Source organism: Carya illinoinensis, chromosome 13, assembly GCF_018687715.1.
Source record: "Carya illinoinensis cultivar Pawnee chromosome 13, C.illinoinensisPawnee_v1, whole genome shotgun sequence".
NCBI classification, from domain to species: Eukaryota; Viridiplantae; Streptophyta; class Magnoliopsida; order Fagales; family Juglandaceae; genus Carya; species Carya illinoinensis.
This window is the reverse complement of record NC_056764.1, coordinates 25,722,612-25,743,787: the sequence shown is the minus strand read 5'-3', so window position 1 is coordinate 25,743,787 and position 21,176 is coordinate 25,722,612. Positions and strand designations below refer to the sequence as shown.

General features: G+C 36.6%; 1 protein-coding gene across 4 annotated transcripts; it reads right to left on the bottom strand.

Annotated features, from left to right (window-relative positions):
• Positions 1–500: 500 nt before the first annotated feature.
• LOC122291675 (translation initiation factor eIF-2B subunit epsilon) lies at positions 501–20,855 on the bottom strand. 4 transcript variants are annotated; one of them, XM_043099530.1, is made up of 16 exons: positions 20,751–20,854; positions 20,446–20,622; positions 19,523–19,753; positions 19,069–19,383; positions 18,141–18,248; positions 16,591–16,780; positions 16,214–16,476; positions 15,008–15,137; positions 14,099–14,178; positions 13,576–13,830; positions 13,413–13,489; positions 10,813–10,904; positions 4,298–4,380; positions 2,256–2,327; positions 1,125–1,250; positions 501–816 (listed from the first exon to the last, which is right to left on the bottom strand). In XM_043099530.1, exons 2-16 carry the CDS (start codon positions 20,575–20,577, stop codon positions 742–744), a joined length of 2,229 nt encoding a protein of 742 aa, XP_042955464.1. In that variant the 5' UTR covers positions 20,578–20,622; positions 20,751–20,854; the 3' UTR covers positions 501–741. The 4 variants fall into 4 exon arrangements, with proteins under 4 accessions (XP_042955464.1, XP_042955465.1, XP_042955467.1 ...); XM_043099531.1 differs by having other exon boundaries at positions 20,742–20,843; XM_043099533.1 differs by having other exon boundaries at positions 14,099–14,169; positions 20,446–20,855.
• Between the last annotated feature and the right edge of the window lie 321 nt (positions 20,856–21,176).

Genomic DNA, 21,176 nt, shown 5'->3' with positions numbered 1-21,176 from the left:
CAGCCATGTTTCCTCTCTTAAAACAATTGTCTAAGAGACCAATACTTTGTCACAGTAAACACCTATTCCTTAACCTGAAAAGAGGACTATAGAAGGCTTTCATTATTATTAGATTGTAAAGAGGACTATAGAAGGCTTTCGTTATTATTAGATTGTAACAGTTTAAGTATTCAATTTTATAGTTTGTTTGTATTATTATTAGATTAATTTGTAACATTTTAGTTCTAAACTTTATTTAGATATAGTTTTGTTTGTAATTACTAATTAGTGCAGTCTATAATTTTTTAGTTTGGGAAAAAAAAAATAAGGAACCCTGATGATTTGAATAATAGTCAAAGGAAAAAAAAAATATATATATATATATATATAAAATAATTTATTACTTTGCAGGCTCCTTTACAAAAACTGGGATCCAACAGATAAGTCCATAAACCAAGCTTGCACAGTTGCACGCTCTAAATTTGTATCTAAAACCCATTTATTACATCCATCGCCTCTAATTGCCAGCAAGGTTATTTCTTCCATTTATTTGGTTGTGATTATCCGATGTGATTTAAAGCCACTGTAGTACAAAGAGAATTTGATAGGCCATTAAACTCGAAATCAAATCTCTCTCTATAAACAAGGTAAAAGACCTTCATTTATCCCCAACTCCACAGTACCACAACCCCGAAAGATGATACAATAATTCGATATCCATGACAACATATTCCACCCCCAAAATTAGATCTATGGATTGACTCACTCCTGATTTCCTTCTTCTTCTTCTCCTCCTCCTTCTTCCTCTTCTTCTTCTTCTGATGCCTCTCTCAACCACTGCAAACCATGAAACACACGCAGGAAGATGCAAGTATTATGATAATGAAACTATATCAGGTGTTCTTCTAAGAGAAGCATGATTCGTCCATCTTGATTTTTTTTTTTATTCCAGAAAAGTTGAGAAATCCCATACTGCAAGAACTAGTAATTGATTTCATTTGTTTTTTTCTCTTCTTTTTTGCTAAGTTAATTGGGTGCTACACAAGTAACAGGCAGGAGATACACCCATCTAAGTTAGTATTTGTTTCCCCTTTTCTTTAAATAAATAAATAAATAAGTAAAGGCAAAAAGGTTAATAATAATACTTGAATGAATTTTTCTGACTGCTTAACAAAAACTTTATCTGAATCATCAGCATCTTTTTTCTCATCATCCCACTTTAGCACAGCTTCTTCATGTATAATATCTTTATCATAAAGATGCCATAGAATCTGTAAAATAAAACAAAAAGGAGTTGAATCAACAGAATAAAATAAAATCAAACTCATCGACTTCACTTGGGTTTTATGGAACAAAATGAAATATTCCTCCCCAAAATACAAGGAAAGTGAGATGCGCAAAAATAACAAAGAATGTGAAAAGGTTCCATCATTTTCCAATTACATAGGCACCCTTTTTTGCCCAGACATCCAGTTATTTAGCCAACCAATTAGAGAGTTATATAATTACAGAGCTAGATACATCTATTGAGTGAAACAGCAAGGACCCAATGACCTCATTTTAATCTTAGAGATCAATTGATAACATTTTTACTATCACCCTCCGCCATTAGAGAACCCTGGCTCCTTGCCGCAGCAATCTCCACCTTATACATGGTACCTCCCCCTCCCCCATACAGATCAAGAAATGGAAAGTAGATCTTTACGGTTTAAATGATACCTTTCTTACCCTTAAACGAAGTTAACCTTAACAAAACCAACTAGTTAGGGATATCAAATTGTGTTAATGGGTCATGTTCATATCGTGTCAAAGCATGTATATTATACTATATAGGTCAACCCTAACCCGACCTGTTAAACTTATCGTGTCAAAATCTCAAACCCTAACACGACCTATTAATATAACGGGTCTTGTCATATCAACCCATTTTGATCCATTAATGAATATTACGAAATAGGTTAACACTACACAATACAACCAGTTTCAAACTGTTTATGTATGTAAATGGGTTGAATAGGCCTAAAATTAACCCGTTTGACCTGATTAAACTTAGCATAATTTTATATAAATGTTAAAACTCATCTTCACCTGGGACCTACCCATGAAGTTGACCATTTATATAAAAACGGGTGAAGTTTGAAACTTGGCATAATTTTATATAAATGGTAAACTCATCTTATGGTAGGTCCCACTTTTTTTCAAATGACCTACACAAGGCTAAGCCTACACAAATCATTTTCCAACATTATAACCATGAAATATAGAGACAAAAATACCTTTGCGAACACCGGAAAGAATTCCTTGGCAGATTCCAAACACATCTCTTCGAATGTTAGTATTACTTCTATCTGCAGGATATTAAAGAAAAATTGTTATAAAAAAACTACTACCTATATAATATTCAAAGCAATGTATTTTGTTTCTATTGTGCCAAAAACTATTACCTATATAATATAAAGCAATGTCTTTTGTTTCTATCGTGCCACCTCAATATTTTTTTAATTAATTTGATTATAATTTATTCAAACAATTTTAATTTCCTACATGCAATTTTTCTTTTTCATTGAATTGTATTTGAATGAGCCTTTAATACACAAAAGACTCTTAGGTTCCTATTCCCAAAAGACCCTTCAATTTCTACTTTCCAAAAGAACTGACCATAAATTTAAATAATTTTAAAGGACGAATTTAAAGGTCAAAAACACACTCTCTTCTTTTATCCATAACATTTTATCTTCTTTCGGTTGAACCACATCACCCATTCATGTGTTAAATGACTATAAATTAAAATAATTAATTTATTTGTAACATTTTGTCTATAACATATCATCTTCTTTCATTAAAATTAGTAATTGAAGGACATCATGTTTAAATAATTTCACACAAACAAATTATACACGAAATTAAAAATAGGATAAAGCTAAAAACTCCACAATTTTTCCCACACATTGCAATGGTATGTGACTAGTTACCTATATAATTTTCGAAGCAAGTTCTTTTATTCCTATTAAGCAACCAGATTTTATCTAATTAATTTTATTGTTTTCTTATTTCCCTTAGATTTTTATTACCTATTACACGTTTAATTTTGAAAGCATTAACCCATCATTATTATCAATCATTTTGTTTTATTTACCCATCTTCACCATGCTTAAGAAACAAAGCCCTTCATTTCACATTTTAACCATTTCTTCTTCCCTTTCATGCATTCTTTTCATATTCTCATGTGTCCCATTTTCACCCTTGGTGTGTTTTGTGTCATACAAGTTATTAATTCATGCATTTATCAATATGAATGAGTTATAATTTTTAACAAAACACAAGATAGATTACTTAAGTTTACTGATAATCGTGAATTCTACTGCTGCAAAGAAAATAAATGAAGCAATATTGGTAGAAAAATCAATAGACATCATTGTATGTCTTCACAATGACTTGTTATTTGTTGAAGCACTCACCAAAATAAGCATATACAGCTATAAGAGAACTTTCACATCTCAAATAATAGTTATTTGGAATAATTAACACTCTATTTTGCATATAACTACCAATAACCATCACATCTACAATTCGCATTCTTGAAACTATAACTATTCCTGCGCATCATGCGGGTATACAACTAGTTTACTATAAAATATTGAGATTTTTATTCGAAACCATCAAAACTTAGGGCACTTGGTGCGCTATATCAAACGACACTACATAACCAAGTTCACCCTATTCCATGTGTTAACATATCTAAAATTCAGCTGCAAAGAGATACATGTCTCTGATGTAAGATTAACACATACAAGTTTCACCAGTGAGAAATTAGTCTTGGGAACTTAAGAAACCTACAGGAACAACTATTAAACATAGTGTAATTGGCACACAGGTAAACGGCGGTGTAATGCCCAACACCTTAATTAATTGCAGATGAGGATAGAAAGGAATTACTGGAAAGAACCTAAAAGTATTTTCAAAAGCTATTTCTATAAAGACTCTTTTCTCTATAAGGAAGAAAAAGAAAACACCAAGGAAGAAATGGACACTAATTTGAGATTGTATAACAAAATGATGATGCACACCACTTTATTTACTGAAAGAAAAAGGCAAGGCTTTACAGCAAGATATAAGAACAAGAAGATGTAGAGTCCAAAAATATCCTTTCATTTTGCCCAATGAATTGACATGGGACAACAGAATAATTGAATTAATCTACAAGCAATGATCCTACAAAGGGCTCATTACAAAACAATTTTATTACAAAAGAAAATTGGATAAGTTTACTCGTCAAAGAAACACCCACAATTATTTAAAATCATTATTTTACACAAACCTGCTCATCAATGTCATTCAGGTAAGACTTCAGAAGTTTTTTCCATTTTGTAATTATGCTCACAGCATTATTACATAATTCACCTGAAAAGTAGATTAAGAATAACAGAATTGTTCATTTCATGGATCAAAAGGTAAGAACATTAACTTTTCCTACATAGATGACATCTGTTTACACAGAAGTATATCTGTAGCATTAGTAAGTATAAATGTCCAAAAAAGATAATGAGAATCATGAGCCAATTTATAATGTTAAGCAGAATAATGGCAATCATAAGGCCAACATAGCATCGGCAGTATTGAACATGGGTAGAATGTCAAAACATGCCAATATGGAAAACAGCAAAAAGAAGAGAATAGGATCTAACAAGAGTTTCCTTGAAAGTGCTAATACTTATAACCACTTTATTTTGGGCCTAAAAGGGAATTTTTTTTACACGTATAAATAAAGGGAAAAATCAAGGATCAAGATATAAATAATACACAATTGTCATGATGAAACCAAAAGAAAGATGGAAGAATTCCAACAACATAATATATTAAAAGTTCACACAGATGATAAACATTTTGGGTGGTACTAATAATATAATATGATCACTACAATGGGTTTCAAGATATATACATTAGAGATGATTGAGCATGCATACACTTTAAATTCAGAGAGGTTATTGCATTTACCCTCCATGAATCACCCTATCTACTTAGCCAAAAACTATCACCCTATTCTCACTTAACACCCATGACATTCAACCTGGTATAAAACACCCATGACATTCAACCCGGTATAACCCACACCCTATTTTAAACTTTCAGTATCAATTACACCCTCTGTAAAAACCACCCTAAATTTTAATGGAAAGACATTCTTTTTTGAGAAAAGTAAGAAGGTATATTAAAAAAGAATAGGCAAAATGCCACGTTCAGTACAAAGAATGTCCTACACTATGTAGGGTCAAAAGAAATAAGAAACTCATGTAAATTTTGACCATTAAAACTAACAGAATAGCCCAAGTACAGAGAGTTCTAAAAAAGAAGACTTTCAGCTCCTCCATTGATCTCTCTTTATCCTCGAATGTCCGTTCATTGCGCTCTTGCCACACGCACCACATAATACATATCGGGATCATCTTCCAAATTGCCTTAATCTGGTTGTTACCCCTTAGACCTGTCCAGCTAGCAAGAACCGCCACAACTATTTCCGGCATAACCCAACCCAAGTCTAGTCTACAAAAAACCCCGTTCCATAACCCTCGAGCTACCTCACAATGTAATAAAAGATGGTCAACGGATTCTCCCCCCTTCCTGCACATACAACACCAATCTACGATGATCACCCTTCGTTTTCTCAAATTATCCATTGTGAGAATCTTGCCCAGTGAAGTGGACCACACAAAGAAAGCCTCTTTAAGAGGCGCCTTGTGTTTCCAAAGCTTTTTCCATGGAAACTGAGAGGGTTGCCCTTGTGTTAGGGCCTTGTAGAAAGCACGGACCGAGAACAAGCCTTTACCTGATGATACCCACCACAACGAATCCAGAAGCTGGTTACTTGGTTTAGTTGAATACAAGAGGCTGAAAAAGGCTTCAAAAGTGTCCATTTCCCAATCTTGAGCAGCCCTGCTAAAACTGATATTCCACTGGATTTGCTCCCCCATAACCACCATGACTTCCGCCACTGATTTCTCTGTCACTTGCAACCAAGAATAATGACGGAAATAAATCCTTAAACGTACAATTACCACACCAGGTGTCATACCAGAATTTGATCTTGTTTCCCTCTCCTAAACGAAGCCTCGTATATTGAGAGAAAACCTCCCATCCCTATCTAATATGTTTCCACAATCCCACACCATGTGCTCCTCGTACTTCCTTAGAACACCAACCACCCCATAACTCCCCATACTTACTTTTAATCACCAACTTCCAGAGAGCTTCTGGTTCTCTATGGTATCTTCATAACCACTTACCAAATAGCGCCTGATTAAAGAATCTCAGTTTTCTAATGCCCAACCCCCCATTCAAGATGGGCTTACAAACCTGTTCCCACCTGACTAGATGAAACTTGAACTCCTCTCCTATTCCACCCCACAAGAAGTCCCGTTGTAGTTTCTCAATACGGAGTGCCACCCTTGCTGGAATAGGGAACAGGGATAGATAATATGTTGGAAGGTTAGATAGAGTACTCTTTATAAGCGTAATCCGACCCCCTTTTGATAAGTATATTCTCTTCCAACCTACTAAACGTCGCTCTACTCTCTCAATCACAGTATCCCAACAGAAGGCCTAGATATGTCATGGGGAGTGTAGCAATCTTACGCCCCAGAGTATTCGCCAAGTGTCTTAGACGCTGAACACCACCAATAGGCACCATCTTTGATTTGTCCAGATTCACTTTCAAGCCTGAAGCTACCTCAAAGCAAAGTAGGAGTGCCTTCAGTACTCTAACTTGGAGTTGATTCGCCTCACAAAAAATTAGGGTGTCATCTGCAAACAACAAATGAGAAATGTTAATACTACCCCCTCCTGGGGTTCCAATCAAGTAACCAGTCATATGCCCATTTGCAACCAGGACTGAGATCATTCTGCTCAAAGCCTCCATTACAATGACAAAGAGTAATGGGGACAACGGATCTCCCTGTCTTAGGCCTCGAGTGTTGTTGAAAAAACCAGTAGGGCTTCCATTTATTAGGATTGAGAATTTCACCGTAGATATACACCATCAGATCCAAGAGCACCATCTCACCCCAAAACCACACTTCCCCAAAATGTCAATCAGAAAATCCCAGTTAACATGATCATACGCCTTCTCCTTGTCTAGCTTACATATAATCCCTGGATGACCCACTTTCAATCTATTGTCCAGGCATTCATTGGCGATGAGCACTGCATCTAGAATCTGTCTGTCCTTTACAAAAGCATTTTGGAGCTTTGAAATAATCTTTCCTACAGTCTGACTAAGGCGGTTAGCAAGTACCTTGGATAGAATCTTATAGACCCCATTGACTAGGCTAATGGGGCGAAACTCCTGTACATCCTCCGCTCCCGCCCTTTTTGGTATTAAGGCTATAAAAGTGGCATTTAAGCTTTTCTCAAACTTTCCAAACGAATAAAACTCCTAGAACACCCCCATTAGGTCATCCCTTAGGATCTCCCAACAAATTTGGAAAAAGCCCATAGAGAACCCATCAGGACCCGGAGCCTTGTCTTTAGCCATTTTCCTTACCACTTCTAGCACCTCTGCCTCTTCAAACGGCCTCTCCATACGGTTGGAGTCCAAAGCTCCAATGGACTCGAACGTCAACCCCTCTAGCTTAGGCCTCCACCCCACCTGCTCAGTAAGAAGCTGATCAAAAAAACTAACCACGTGATTGTTAATCACTTGCACATCCCTACACTCTGACCCATCAATCTTTAGCATCTCAATGTTGTTGGATCGCCTATGAGAATTAGCAACCCTGTGGAAAAACTTAATGCTACGGTCACCTTCCTTTAGCCATAAAGCTCTAGACTTCTGCCTCCACGAGATCTCTTCTAATAGGATGATCCTCTCGAGCTCTACGACCAATGCTAACTTTTGGGCTTGTTCCTCCGGATTCAAAGGCCTTGACTCTTGCAACCTTTCTAGCTCTTGTATCTCCCTTTGCTTTGTTTTCTTGAGTTCCCCAATATTACCAAAGGACTGCTTGTTCCAAAGCTTTAAATCTTGCTTTAGAGCCTTTAGCTTTCCAGCAAAAACAAAACTAGGAGTACCCTGAATCTGGTATGAAGACCACCACTGTCCGACCCTATCCACAAAGCCTTCAGTTTGCATCCACATGTTTTCAAACTTAAAATGTTGCCGCCTTCTTTGAGTCCCCCCACAGTCCAACATAATGGGCCAATGGTCCGAGCACAAGTGAGGCAATCTCTTTTGCCACACCTTTGGATGGTGAATTTTCCATTCCGGTGAGATTAGAAACCTATCTAATCTAGACCACGTTTGATTATTAGCCCACATGTATATGCCCCCCGCTAGTGGTAAGTCCACTAGGTTCAACTCAAAAATGCATTCCGAGAAGTCTACCATTGCTGGACGTATTCGTCTGTTTCCAAAACACTCACCTGAGAATCTTGTTACATTGAAATCACCGCCAATGCACCAAGGAAGATCCCACCAGCTGTGTAACCCAGCTAGTTCATCCCATAGAAGTCTTCGGTCACTGTCTGCGTTAGGTCCATAAACACCTGCAAAGGCCCACATAAACCCATCGATCACACTCCTAAAAGAACATGCCACTGAGAACAACCCCACGGCCTCCTCTACTTTCTCCACCACCCGTTGGTCCCACATCACCAACACTCCACCCGAGGCTCCCTTAGCTTCCAAAAACACCCAATCGACATGAATACAGCTCCATATACTTTGTATTATTTTTTTATTGACTATTTTCAATTTTGTCTCCTGTAAGCAAATAATGTCCGGTTTCCACCCACGCAGTAAGTTTCTTATTTAAAGCCGCTTACCTGCGTCATTTAGGCCCTGGACATTCCACGAGAGAATTTTTGGTTTCATTTATTGGAATAAGCCAGCCCCTTCCCTTTTGACCTCTCCCTGCTTGAGCTACCTTCAGAATTCATGGACCATGTTAGCCTATTGAGTTCACACTGTTTCTTGGACCCCGTTTTCCTTTGTTGTTGGTGACCCACTTCGATGGCAGTGAGTAATGCCATGAATTGCTCTTCATAACCTTCACACTTTAGTCCCACCATGTCCTTTATTTTATTCACTGTTTGGAACACCCAATCTGAAACGCTAGATGAATCCGGGTACATACATTTAAGAGGAATTGGGTTCTGCACCCTAAAATCCTTCTGCCCCTCCAAGTTCACTTCTCCAATCACTAAACCCACTTCCCCTCCATGCTCATCAATCCCCTGTAAAAGCCTTTGAAAACTCTCTTCGTCAAATAGGAAGAGATCACTAACCGAATCTTCTTCTTCTCCTCCTTCACTGTGTTCCACTACCACAAGGTCACAGATCACCCCTAAGGGTCTTGCCGGACCTCCACCTTCTTCCCCTTGCCCCGTCGGCGAGTTCTGTACAGTCCCCCTAGGAGAACAACCACTCTGTGATGGTGGTAGAGTGACCAGAGGGTCTGACGGCGTGGTCTGAAGCTCCGAAAAAGCTTCTCGACACTTCGTTGCCGTTTGATGATCCACCGGCAAGTTCTGTTGCCGTCAGGTTGAAGGAAGAGCCACCGTCGGCGTCGTCTCGGTATTTTGCACAGAGATCTGCTGCTGGTTGCTCATCGTATCAACGGGATTTATGGTGGAATCATCTTCTGGTGTCAGCTGTTGGTCGGACGGCGTCGTCGGCGTCTTCTGTTGGTCGGCCGGCCGAATCTGTGGCTGTCGTGACAATGATTCTGGTGGAGGAGAGCCTCCTAACCTGGTACATCATGGGGAGTGTAGGTACGTCATGGGGAGTGTGCTACACTCCCCATGATGTACCTATTGCTACATTCTCTGGCGGAAAGACATTCAGCAAGATGAAATTATCCTTCATGCACAGCTGATAGGCTCAACTACAACATCAAGGGTATTTTTGTCCTTTTATACATATCTCTGTCAAAATTAATGGTATATTTTTGGGAGTCAAACTGATATCAGAATTTCAAAATGGGATCTGAGTTGCCTTGAGTTGAAGTTTACAGGTGTTAAGTGTGACTTGGGTGAGAGTTCGTGAGGTAAAATGTAATTAACCCAACTTAAATAATAACTAGGTTTTCAGTCATTTAAAAACCTAACTTGTGCTTTTCACACAAATGAAGAGAGAACCAACCAGATAACTAGTTACGATATGCAACACATAAATAACATGGGCGATAGAATCTGATCACCATTAGAACAATAATTGAAGAGAAGACCAACTTTATCCAAGACAAAAGACACCTACAAACAGAAAAGCCATCTGTTTTAGGGTTTCAAGACTGATTGAGCCTTGACAATAGAAGGATATATAATTAATTAAAATGAAGTAAATTAGCCTAAAGACATTGCTTCCAGGAATTTTCTGACAGTGGCTAAATTTTAAGGGAAAGCATCCAAAAGCCTCACAAACCACCATAGAAATATACTCCCAGAGAAATAAGTCTCCTTGTATGCATGCCATGTGGCCTCCAGAAGGGATCTTTTTTCCAACCAATTATGTGCTATGCCATTGGACAATTAGAAACTGACTAAGCTTCTAACAGCATGACATAGTTGCTGGTTTAGCATTCAGGTGATATAACTCAAACATAATCAAGTGATAAACTGTTTTGGAGACAAAAACATGGAACATAATGATTGGTATTGGCTACAAAAATAAAATAACAAAAAAATAAAAAAAGTTAAAACCTTACTTAATATAATGTTTTACATTATTCACTAAAAGTCAGAAAGAGGTTAGCTTTCAATCATAAAGGGTATTATTTGAAATCAAATCAGAAACAACCTCTACCTGACTGTATACATTAAAATCATGACACAAAAACTTACTAGCTGAAGTATGCGGAGTTTCTAATGCCAATTTCATCATTGAATAGAATATAGCTCCAGCACATTCGGCGAATAACTTATTGTACGACAACCTGCCATTTAAATTTGCAACAAAGTTACATAATCAGCAAAAAATCCACACTGGACACAAAAGCATTCTATCCTCAATTCAACCCAACTAAATCCACATCTAATCCACACTGTCAGTGTATAACAAACTTATCTTATTTCCATGTACAGTTTTGCAAACATAAGATTTTAGGGTTTCAATATCTTGTGAAGTAGCTCGAGATTGGCAGATTAGGTTTTAGAGATCTTTGTGAGATTGACATCTTTAGTCACTCCACATTTTCATGGAGATGTTGAACTCTAAAATACTAGTAGTTGGAGGCTTTCTAAAAAGGTTTGAGGTTTGCCTCTTTTTTTTTTTATTGGCAGTAGGTGTTTGGAAGAAAGTCCTGAAAAATCCTTGGGGGCACACAGACCCTGGGCAAGGAGTTTCTCACAAGTACACTTTGGATAATTCAAGAAGCAATTCTTCTAGTCCGATGGCCCTTAGAAATTTTTTGCGCTCAAACGTTCGAACTTTAGACTTGGAGGAAGCATACCACCAAGACCAAAGCTCTTACCACTTGAGCCCTAGGGGTGAGGTTTGTACTTTTATTGAGAAACACTAAGAGAACTTGGCCTATGAGCTTCCTTGGAAGAGTATAAGAGTGTCAACTTACCAAAAAACCTAGCATTCCTTGGATACTCCACTGCGTTGGAAAAACCATTGGCAATTGATTCTTTCTTTATAAATAATAAGACTTCATTAAAAAAAGCAATCCAAGTACACAAGAAGCATACAAGAAATACATTAATCTAGTAGGAAAACAAAGAAGATACAAGAAAATCATATAAGTGCCCATGAAAGACTATCAAATCTATCCAAACAAAGAGATGCCAAGGAAGTTTTGTGCTCTTCCAGTGCTTGTTCGCAATCCTAAAAAATGATAGCATTTTCCTCCTCCAAATACATCACATGAGACAAGCAGGGACTATTTTCCTCATTGGTTTGATTTGTGGCCTGACACCTAGCCCTTTCCAAGAATAAACAAGTTCAATAATCTTTTTGGCATAACCCAATCCAAACCAACCTGTCAGAAGAAGTTACTTCATAGTGCAATGGCAATTGCAATAGAGTAAACAATGATCTACAGACCCCCAACTACTCTTACACATGCAGCACCAATCAGCCACTATGATGGCTATTTTTCTTAGGCTACCAATGGTAAGAATCTTGCCTAGAAAGGCTTTCCAAGAAAAAGTGCAGCCCATTAAGGGGCCTTAGTCCTCTAGATACTCTTCCAATGAAAGGAATTGTGATTGTGAGATGTAAGCACATTATAGAGAGAATGGACATTGAACATCCACCCTCTTAGCGGGGGACCAATGAAGCTTGTCTACACCTCCTCGTCTCAACCCAGTAGAAAATAGTAGGTTAAGGTTGGCTTTAGTGGATTCCACGAAGGGAAATCACTAAATATCTCTGTATGGTCAGCCATAACATTCTTAGCACATGCAACATTGTACACATCAGACAAAGCTTCCTTGGTATACTGATCACACGAGAAAGGGAAAAATTTGTCATAGACAGATGTTGCATGGGTAAGTTCAGTAGTGAGACTGTAAATCAGTGTCAAAAGCATTATGGTCATGTTGTATCTCTATTTGGAGTGTCAGGTGATACCTTGAACTGTAGTATAGGTTTTTGCAAGTTGCAAAAGTAGGACTCTATCATGAGAGAAAAGTGAGACTTGGTGGGGCAGTTTCTCTTTGCATCATGCAGACAACTTGGTAGGAGAGGAATAACATACATCCAATCAGGTATATCTGAACGGGAACTTGCTTAAATCCCAGCAGTAGCTGAACCCAGATTGTTGTTTGTTCTTCCATTCTATTTAGTGGGTGGTGCAACATTTGTATCATTTGACTCAGTTTGGTTTTTAAGCATAATTCTCAGATCTTAAATAAAAACAAAGTTCTTAGATCTGCCTTTTACATTATGCCTATGAGAATGCCTGAGTTGATTCCCAATTCCCTTATAAACTTGAAACATGGAGACCACAAAAAGTGAACATGCAAACAACAATAACAAAATCAATAATTTCTTTTATAGGTAAATAAAAATATTATTGAATCAATAGAATAGGCATAGCCCGAGTACATAGGAAGTATACAAGAGGAAACACCTAAATGAAGTGTTAGGTACTAGAAATTGAAATAAGAAAGTCATGAAAACTAGCTCCATTGAAATCCATAACAGATGCCCATAAGAATAATGGACTAAATGTGAACTCACCAAATGAATAAGAAAATAGGGAAGGAGGGAGAGGATAGTTTGACGAGCACATTAGGAAAATAAATTAGTGAACCATGTTAAGATGAGAAACCTGTTTTTATATAAGTAACTGAGATGAGAAACATTAAAGTGGGAGGAATGAAGTGTAACCTTGTGGGTTTAAAATCCATAAGTTGCATAACTTACAAATTGAAAAAAAAAAAAAATGAATGATTCATATAAACAGGTGAAAAAATTACGAATAAAAGTAACATACCGCAATGAGTTCACTTCTAAGATTACATTGTCTTCTTTAATATTTTCATGCACAGCCCGTAGAAAAGTTGCTTCAACCTGCAAATGAAAATGGATCAATAAATGCTCATCCTGTGCAAAGGTGTATCTCCACTACCATCATCATTTCTGGTTGACATAATCACCTCTTTCTCAAAGTCGATAGAGTCATCTCTAGAATCTTCATTATCATCATCATCTGAATCGATGCAGTCAGGTTTCAACTCTCCTGAAGCTGGGAGAACACTACCATCTTGAGTGATCAACTCTAGATCATCTTCTGTAGTTTGCATTGCCTCAGCAAGTTTATCTGCAGGAATTGGTGCAATTGAATGCCTCCATTCTTCTTCGTGGCTTCCTTCACATATTGACCAAACATATCCAACTCCACCAGTACCAAGCTGATCAATAATAGTAAATGGTATGAGTAAATGATAAAACATATCATGCCTCGAAAGGGCCAATCCTTTTTGGGTTTTATTTGATAATTAAAAAAAGAGAAAGAGAGGGGGGGGTTGAACAAAATGATATTCATTATCATATCATGATTCATGTACCGATTAGTGACAGATCTATCACCTAAGTGATAGAAATAAGTCCAGATATAATTTAACAGTATCAGGCTAGTCCATGATCCAGAGAAAAATAAAAAGCAGTCTGACAGCTAACCTCGTCTGTAGGCTGACTTTGTTCCTCGGATAATTGGGATGACATCACCCCATTTGACTTATCCACCGTACCTGCAATTGCTGCACATAAAACAACTTACAATAATGCAAAATAGCATTTCAATAACTGTATAGTCAGCAACTAGTACAGAGCAGAAGAATTATGAGGAAATTAAACAATACATATAAGGAAGCATTTGAATAAAAAGGATCCTGCACCATCTACCATAACAAACCTGACGTTTCAGAATCCATTTGTAGTTTATTAGCAGCAAAGAATACAAATAGTTCTAATACTTCAGTCTTCAGAAAAACAAAATAAAAGTCAATTTACACACCCAGACACAGATAACTAATGATGGGAAAGCATCCCATCAAGTTTATTGTGTCTCACTTATTTTCATATTCGATGGTGACATTTTTATAGATCCAAATATTTCAAACATGTCTACAATCTTTGAAGGTGTAACTTCTAAATTTTGCTTAAATTCATGAAGTGTAAGTATCGATTTCTGTAAATATTGCAAATTTGATTCCATTCATGAATCTATTTTAGACGGGCATTAATCAATAAAGAAAGTTCCTTTTCATTTTTATTTCTTTGATAGATAGAAGTATTTATTCATCTATTCTAAATATAAATTCTTCTTTTTTTTGTGCGCATGTGTTTATAGATCACCCTCAACAAAAAAGCTATTTCCATCCAAATGTTTAATAAGCCAAGCCAACCATTACTCATCACTTCAAGGCACACCCACTTTAAGGAAGATAATAGGCTTATATCATGAAAGAGTTCTAATATGATCAGTAAACTTAAGATCCCTACATCATAATCATATCCTCTGCAAAGGCAATTGATGAGTTCTGCTACAGAAAAGTAGGTTAAGGGATGTGATGCAGTAAAAATTACATGAAGGTTCCCCGATCCCACTGCTATTGTCGGCATACTCCAGCTCCTCGTCACTATCTTGCTTAATCGGCTGTTCATGTAAAGATACCTTTGAGTATGAAGGAACAACGAATTGGTGCCCTATTACAACCTGGAGCATAAGAAATGTCAAAACACAGTACTCAGTATAGCAAACTAAATCAGAAAAGGACCATAACTTTCAATAATTGTTCCTTGTGATTGTTATTACAAAAGATATACACTAATAATATTGAGTTTAAGCATAACTGAATAAATCAGATACAAAGTTAGGTTTTATTAATTAATTTGGTTCACAGTCAGCCAATCAAGTGGATTTTTCAGCTAAAAACAGGTGCCACAACTTTAGAGTCATGTTTGCCCCAACAGCAGATGTCCATCCTTAGGTTTTTCTTGTTCACTTCTTTACGTGCTTCTACTATATTGTAACTTTAATTACTCTCCTCTCTTGTGAAGAAAATCTCCACCTTAAATTAGCTTATTTAGCTTTCATGCAACAACAAATAAGAGAACATAAATGTGCAGAGAAGATGAGACAAAAATACAAAGTGGCATTCATAATGATCAATGCAGAATTTAACTCAATGTCTAGAAGAAGAGCAAAACTTAAAAAAGAATAATAATAGCTTAATGCCCATTTAGATGGTGAAAGTGTTTCATCCTATCTCATCTCATAATTACACCTTTCCCAAATTTTCACACAAAATATAATAAACAATTCAACTTTTTCAAATCCCAAAACAATAATAATATTAAAAAATAATATTCTAACAATATTTTATTCAACTTTCATCTCAACTCACTATACAAACGGCACATAAGAGTACTCTGCTCAATCTCATAACCAAAGATGTATCAACTAATGAATTCATATCGGTTGATATCTAATAGAAGCAGACCACTATCTTGGCTTATATAGCAGAATAGCACTTTTGAAATCCCAAATCCATAAAATATGCTATCAAACATCCAGAGGGATTTTAATCCCACAACAGTATCACTCTGTCCCATTTCAAATGAGTTTATACCCTCACAACTAAAATTTTTAGTCCGAGATATGGACCTATATCAGGGTTAGTTAAGTTGGTGGCATGTAGTTTGCGAAGCAGTCCAACAGGACAACAAACCCAAGAGAATAATAATATGGCAGTTCAAAAAGGGGGAACGCAGGGTTACATAGGCACATACCTTAAAAGACAAAACTACACCAGGTTCCAAGACTGTTCCCGACTTCATAACCACTCCATCACATACTATAGCATGCATTAGCTTACAGTCATCTTCAATAGTGACATTATTCCAAAGATAAGAACCTTCTATTGAGATGTTTGATCCTATAGTACATCCTTCCCCAACAACTGAATTTGAAATTTTAGTGTTACTCCCAATTTTGGTACCAATTCCAATGACAGTAAAAGGACCAATTTCTGCAGACCGCGATTGCACCACTTCTGGGGGCAAAAAAGCCAAACAAAATCACATTTAATGTAGAAATTATAGTGCAAAATATGAAAATTTCTAATCAACTACACAGGTTTCAACCAATTAGATCTTTTGATGGTTACCTGATGCTCGATACATCCCCTGTCTCTCCAGTTTAGTGGCAGAATTCCCACCGAATTTAACATCTGGCACGAATGGGTATGTCCACCTCTGAATTATGTCCTTACTAATAGTGTCATAGCTTCGAAAGTTATCAATTCTAGCCGCATAACTCGAGTGAATTTCATGTGTGAATATTTTGTAGCCCATAATCTAATACGGTAAACAGAATATTAGAATTTTGAAATGAAAAAGACCAAAAACAAGAGAAAACTTGTCCAATTAGCAGAACATATTTTTTACTTGATTTAAGCAATTATAAAATAAAGGAAATGTTGTTCATTGTAAAAAAGAATAGTTTATGTTTCAAGTTCATTTACAATAACCCAAAATGAAGAGAGATTCTCAATGAGAAATGATATTTGCAGTTGTGAAGTGCACAAGTGCCAAGCAATCCCTTTGAAAAAAGTGGGTAAATACAGGACCCACATGGGAAGAAAAAAAAACTAATTTTTTCAATGAACCTACCCTTTTTCAAAATGATTGCACAGCGTTTACACACTTCAAGACTGTATGTAGTCTTACTCATTCTTAATAAGAACATAACCAATAAGGAAAATAAAAGATCTAAAAGCAAAAAAAAAAAAAGCGAGAATTTATCAGGCAATGTAACAACATATTTCATCAATGAAAATGGATAAAAAAATTCTTTTTTTCATTCAATGCACAAAAAGGAATGCATAACACATGCATTCGAATGGCCACTGTTTTATCCTAGATATCTACACAAGTTTTATGGACAAATGCTGCTGCAAGAAATAGAGCTTTTGTTAACATTTTCTAATCTAACAAGTCTTCATTTACAATTAAAAACATTTAAAACTAATATAAGGAGACACCTATAATGACCCAAGGAAGGCTCAAGCCATGTCTAGGCCCATTCTCCAAAAGGAATAATCAACGTTAAAATTGGAACCCTTGGAAACATTATAAAAGGTTCGAACTTCTCCCTATGAACCCTACCAAGCAATGTGAAATTCCATTCACCACCATCCTACACACAATCCGGGGTATTACAATCTCCACCCTTTTAAACCTTGGTGTCCTCGCCAAGCCATTCCATCATATAGGCACCACAGCTCAAGTCCCATACTTTTGGTTGGGTTTAGCTCTGTTACCATTCATAACAACCCAAGGAAGGCCCAAGCCACATATGGACCCATACTCCAAAATGATTAGTCAATGTTATAATTGGAGTCCCTTGGAACCATTATAAAACACTTAAACTTCTCCCATCCACAATGTGGAATCCTATTCACCACCTTCCTATATGCAATCCAAGGTATTACAACAACAATTGGCAATGGGAGCCATTATATTCTGGCACATCTGTGCGAGTATGCGTCTCTATTTATGTCTTTGCAACATACATTAACAAATTTGAAGAAAAGTGAGTGCATGTTAGTGTACCAGCATTTTTCCTTTTTTTTTATACGCAGTATACCAGCATAATATATACACGACAGTAACTAAATTAAGCTTACAGAAGATATGTATAATAAGCAATGCATACATCATCAACAAGCAATCCCTTAACAAAATGGCGCCGTAGATGTTGATAGTCAAAATTGTCTGTAAAAAGGCTGAGCACTTCTGGTGAGCAGATATCAATATAGCAATCCTACAGTGAAAGCACTAATGGTTCAGCAAAAATAATTCAGTATAGAATTATATCACTATTCTGCTAAGAGAAGAGACATTAAATGAAGTGAAAATTAATATTAATTCCATATTTTTTTTTAATTTGGCTTTTTTCTCTCAGCAATACTAATTGAAAATAAAATGTCAATGCATCAACTGAGAAAAAACACAACAGGATGAGTGTAAACATGGTCTTAACCGGTAACAATATCCATTGCCTTCATATGCATGGCATGGAGAGCACATTAAAAGCAACCAGCCATTCCTCAAAAACAGTTCACAAAGAAAGGTAGAAGGGAAGTGGGAGGAGAAACACTCCAGAATGGGTCATTCAAAGTACAAGATGCAGACCGTGTGCATTCATTGGGTAAGCAATTGCAGATAATCTTGGATTGAGACAATCCCAAGTTGTATATAAAATCACAATACAAGGACAAAGAAACACTTTCTGTACCTGCTTACAAAATTGTTACAGACAAACGTTATGACTTCAAGTGATATTGGCCACCAATGTGAATCAGAACTCAAACTGGTTTTTTTTTTTTTTCACCACAGCATTCCTTTGTTCATCATTCTATAATAAACTCCAGTTATTATAATGAAAAAACAATAACTTACTGAAAAAGCAGTTATTTATATGGAGAAAAACTAGTATTTCTTTGAAGACCAATATACAAAAGTCATGGGGAGGACGAATTTATCTCTAACAGGGAACCAGGTATTGCAAGAATAAATATTATTTTTATTTGGTATCTGAAATTGAAACTGAAGTATTTGACAGAAGGATCGAAGGAATAAACCTGTGTGTCATTATGCAAAGAAATTGATGAATTATCAGTGAGCAGCAACTTATCAAGACATATGACCCCTTTTGAATAGTCTGCCTTGTCCTCGTAATATAAAAGCTGCTTACTATTAGGATCTATTGCCATAAACAGCTCATCAGTACCAAGTCGAGATTGGCGAGTGATTGGAGAAGACTTTGACCGTTTAATAACCATGGTCATTACAGCATTAGGATCTTTCTTTTTTCTCTCCCTGTGTTCCTGAAGCACCTGAGTAAGTGACATGTTGCTCACAGTATCCCCACTTATAAGGATAAAATCTCCTTGTATCTTCAGAAGCCACAAAGGTTAAAAATTGTTACTCTTTGAAACAGGAAGTTCTAAATGCAAACACAAGTAGACCTACATTGTTTAAGAACAAATAATTGACAAAAAGATAAAAAGATTGGGAGTTGAGATGTGGGCATACCACATTACGCTCATAAATTAAGCGCAATGCATCACCGGCACTGACAGAATTGTGGGACTCTATCGTCGTGACCGAGAAGTTTGGCTGGGAAAACCACCCAGAACTCTCCAAATAACTAATCACTTGCTTGGAATGGGCACAGCAAAAAACAATAACCTCTTCAACACCAGCAGATTCAAGCCAAGCCAAGGTGTAACTAATCATTGGGACATTTACCAAGGGTAGCAATACCTTCAACACCAAAACAGTTCCGTGAGTGTGCAAATTGGTATAGGAAGAACCAAAAAACTCCATGTCATTGCCGACAGAAAATTCCAAAATAGTCGACAGAGAGAAAAAAGAACTAATACTGAAACATATCAATTTCATCAACTAACACAAAATAAAAAAATAAATAAACGAACATATGAGCAGAGAAATTCTTGGAACGTAATGTTTTTATTCTTTTGACGCACATACGGTCAAGCTTTGTCGAGCAAAATAACTCTCTTCCAAGAATCAAAAAGCAAAAGAGGAAATCAAAATCCAAAAGCCAAAACCCCTTTTCTTGTTCTACTTAGCAACAAACAGAGCACAAAGAATCAACTTTTCGAATCGATACACCATTTTATCCAAAAACGTATCAAAACAAAGATAATTTTTTATTGGGACCGAGTGTCCAAGAACAAATTCCCAACTAATGCCGGGATGCACAGTCCCTCGGCATCAAAACAAAGATATCACCAAGCTGTGTAAACGGGTTCCATAATTCAGCATCCCACATAGACCAGTAAGCACGTACATAAACACATACATGCGTATATATATACACGCACATGTGTAGCATGTATATGTATGGGTGTGTGTGTGTGTGTGTATATATATATATATATATATATAGAGAGAGAGAGAGAGAGAGAGAGAGAGAGAGAGAGAGAGAGTACTTTGGGCCGTTCGAGGGTGATGGGACGGAACTTGGTGGCGAAGCTATCAGCCAAGAGGATGGCCTGCAAAGGGACGCGTGCAAGTTCATCGGAGTCCTCTGCCCTAGTTGCACCTTTTCTCTGAGCACCCATTCCTTCTTCTTTTTCTTCTTCTTGACTCACTCACCTTCAGAAACTCTGGAAATTATAGATGCAATAATTTCACATATATTCGCACTGAGAATTGGGATTTACCAAATACATGATTTAAAAATAATGAAAAAATCCCTAGTAAAATAAAACTCAGAGTTCAGAACTCAGAAAAACTGTTAGGAGATCTTCTGGCTGTGGATCGAAGGAAGCAAAGTTCGGAACTTTAAGGGCTGAAGAGAGAGAACACCTAAGGTTGAAGAAGACATTGAACCGAAACAAGGGATTACGAAATCTATTAAAAATGATATTTGTAGTCATAGTTGTACAAGTACCGTATAATCTTTTTAAAAAAATAAATTAATATGGATCAACATAAAAAATTAATTTTTTAATCATAAACCCTACTTTTTTCAAAGTGATTATGCGGCGTTTGCACACTCCACGACTATATGTAACATTACTCTTTTCTTCTATACAACTACCTACTATACACATAATCTCCGCACTCTGCCTATGCGGCTTTTTTTTTTATTAAATGAAAATATGCAATAGCAGCCGCTTGTTGATGCCACGTAGACTTCCCATCTAAACTATAATAG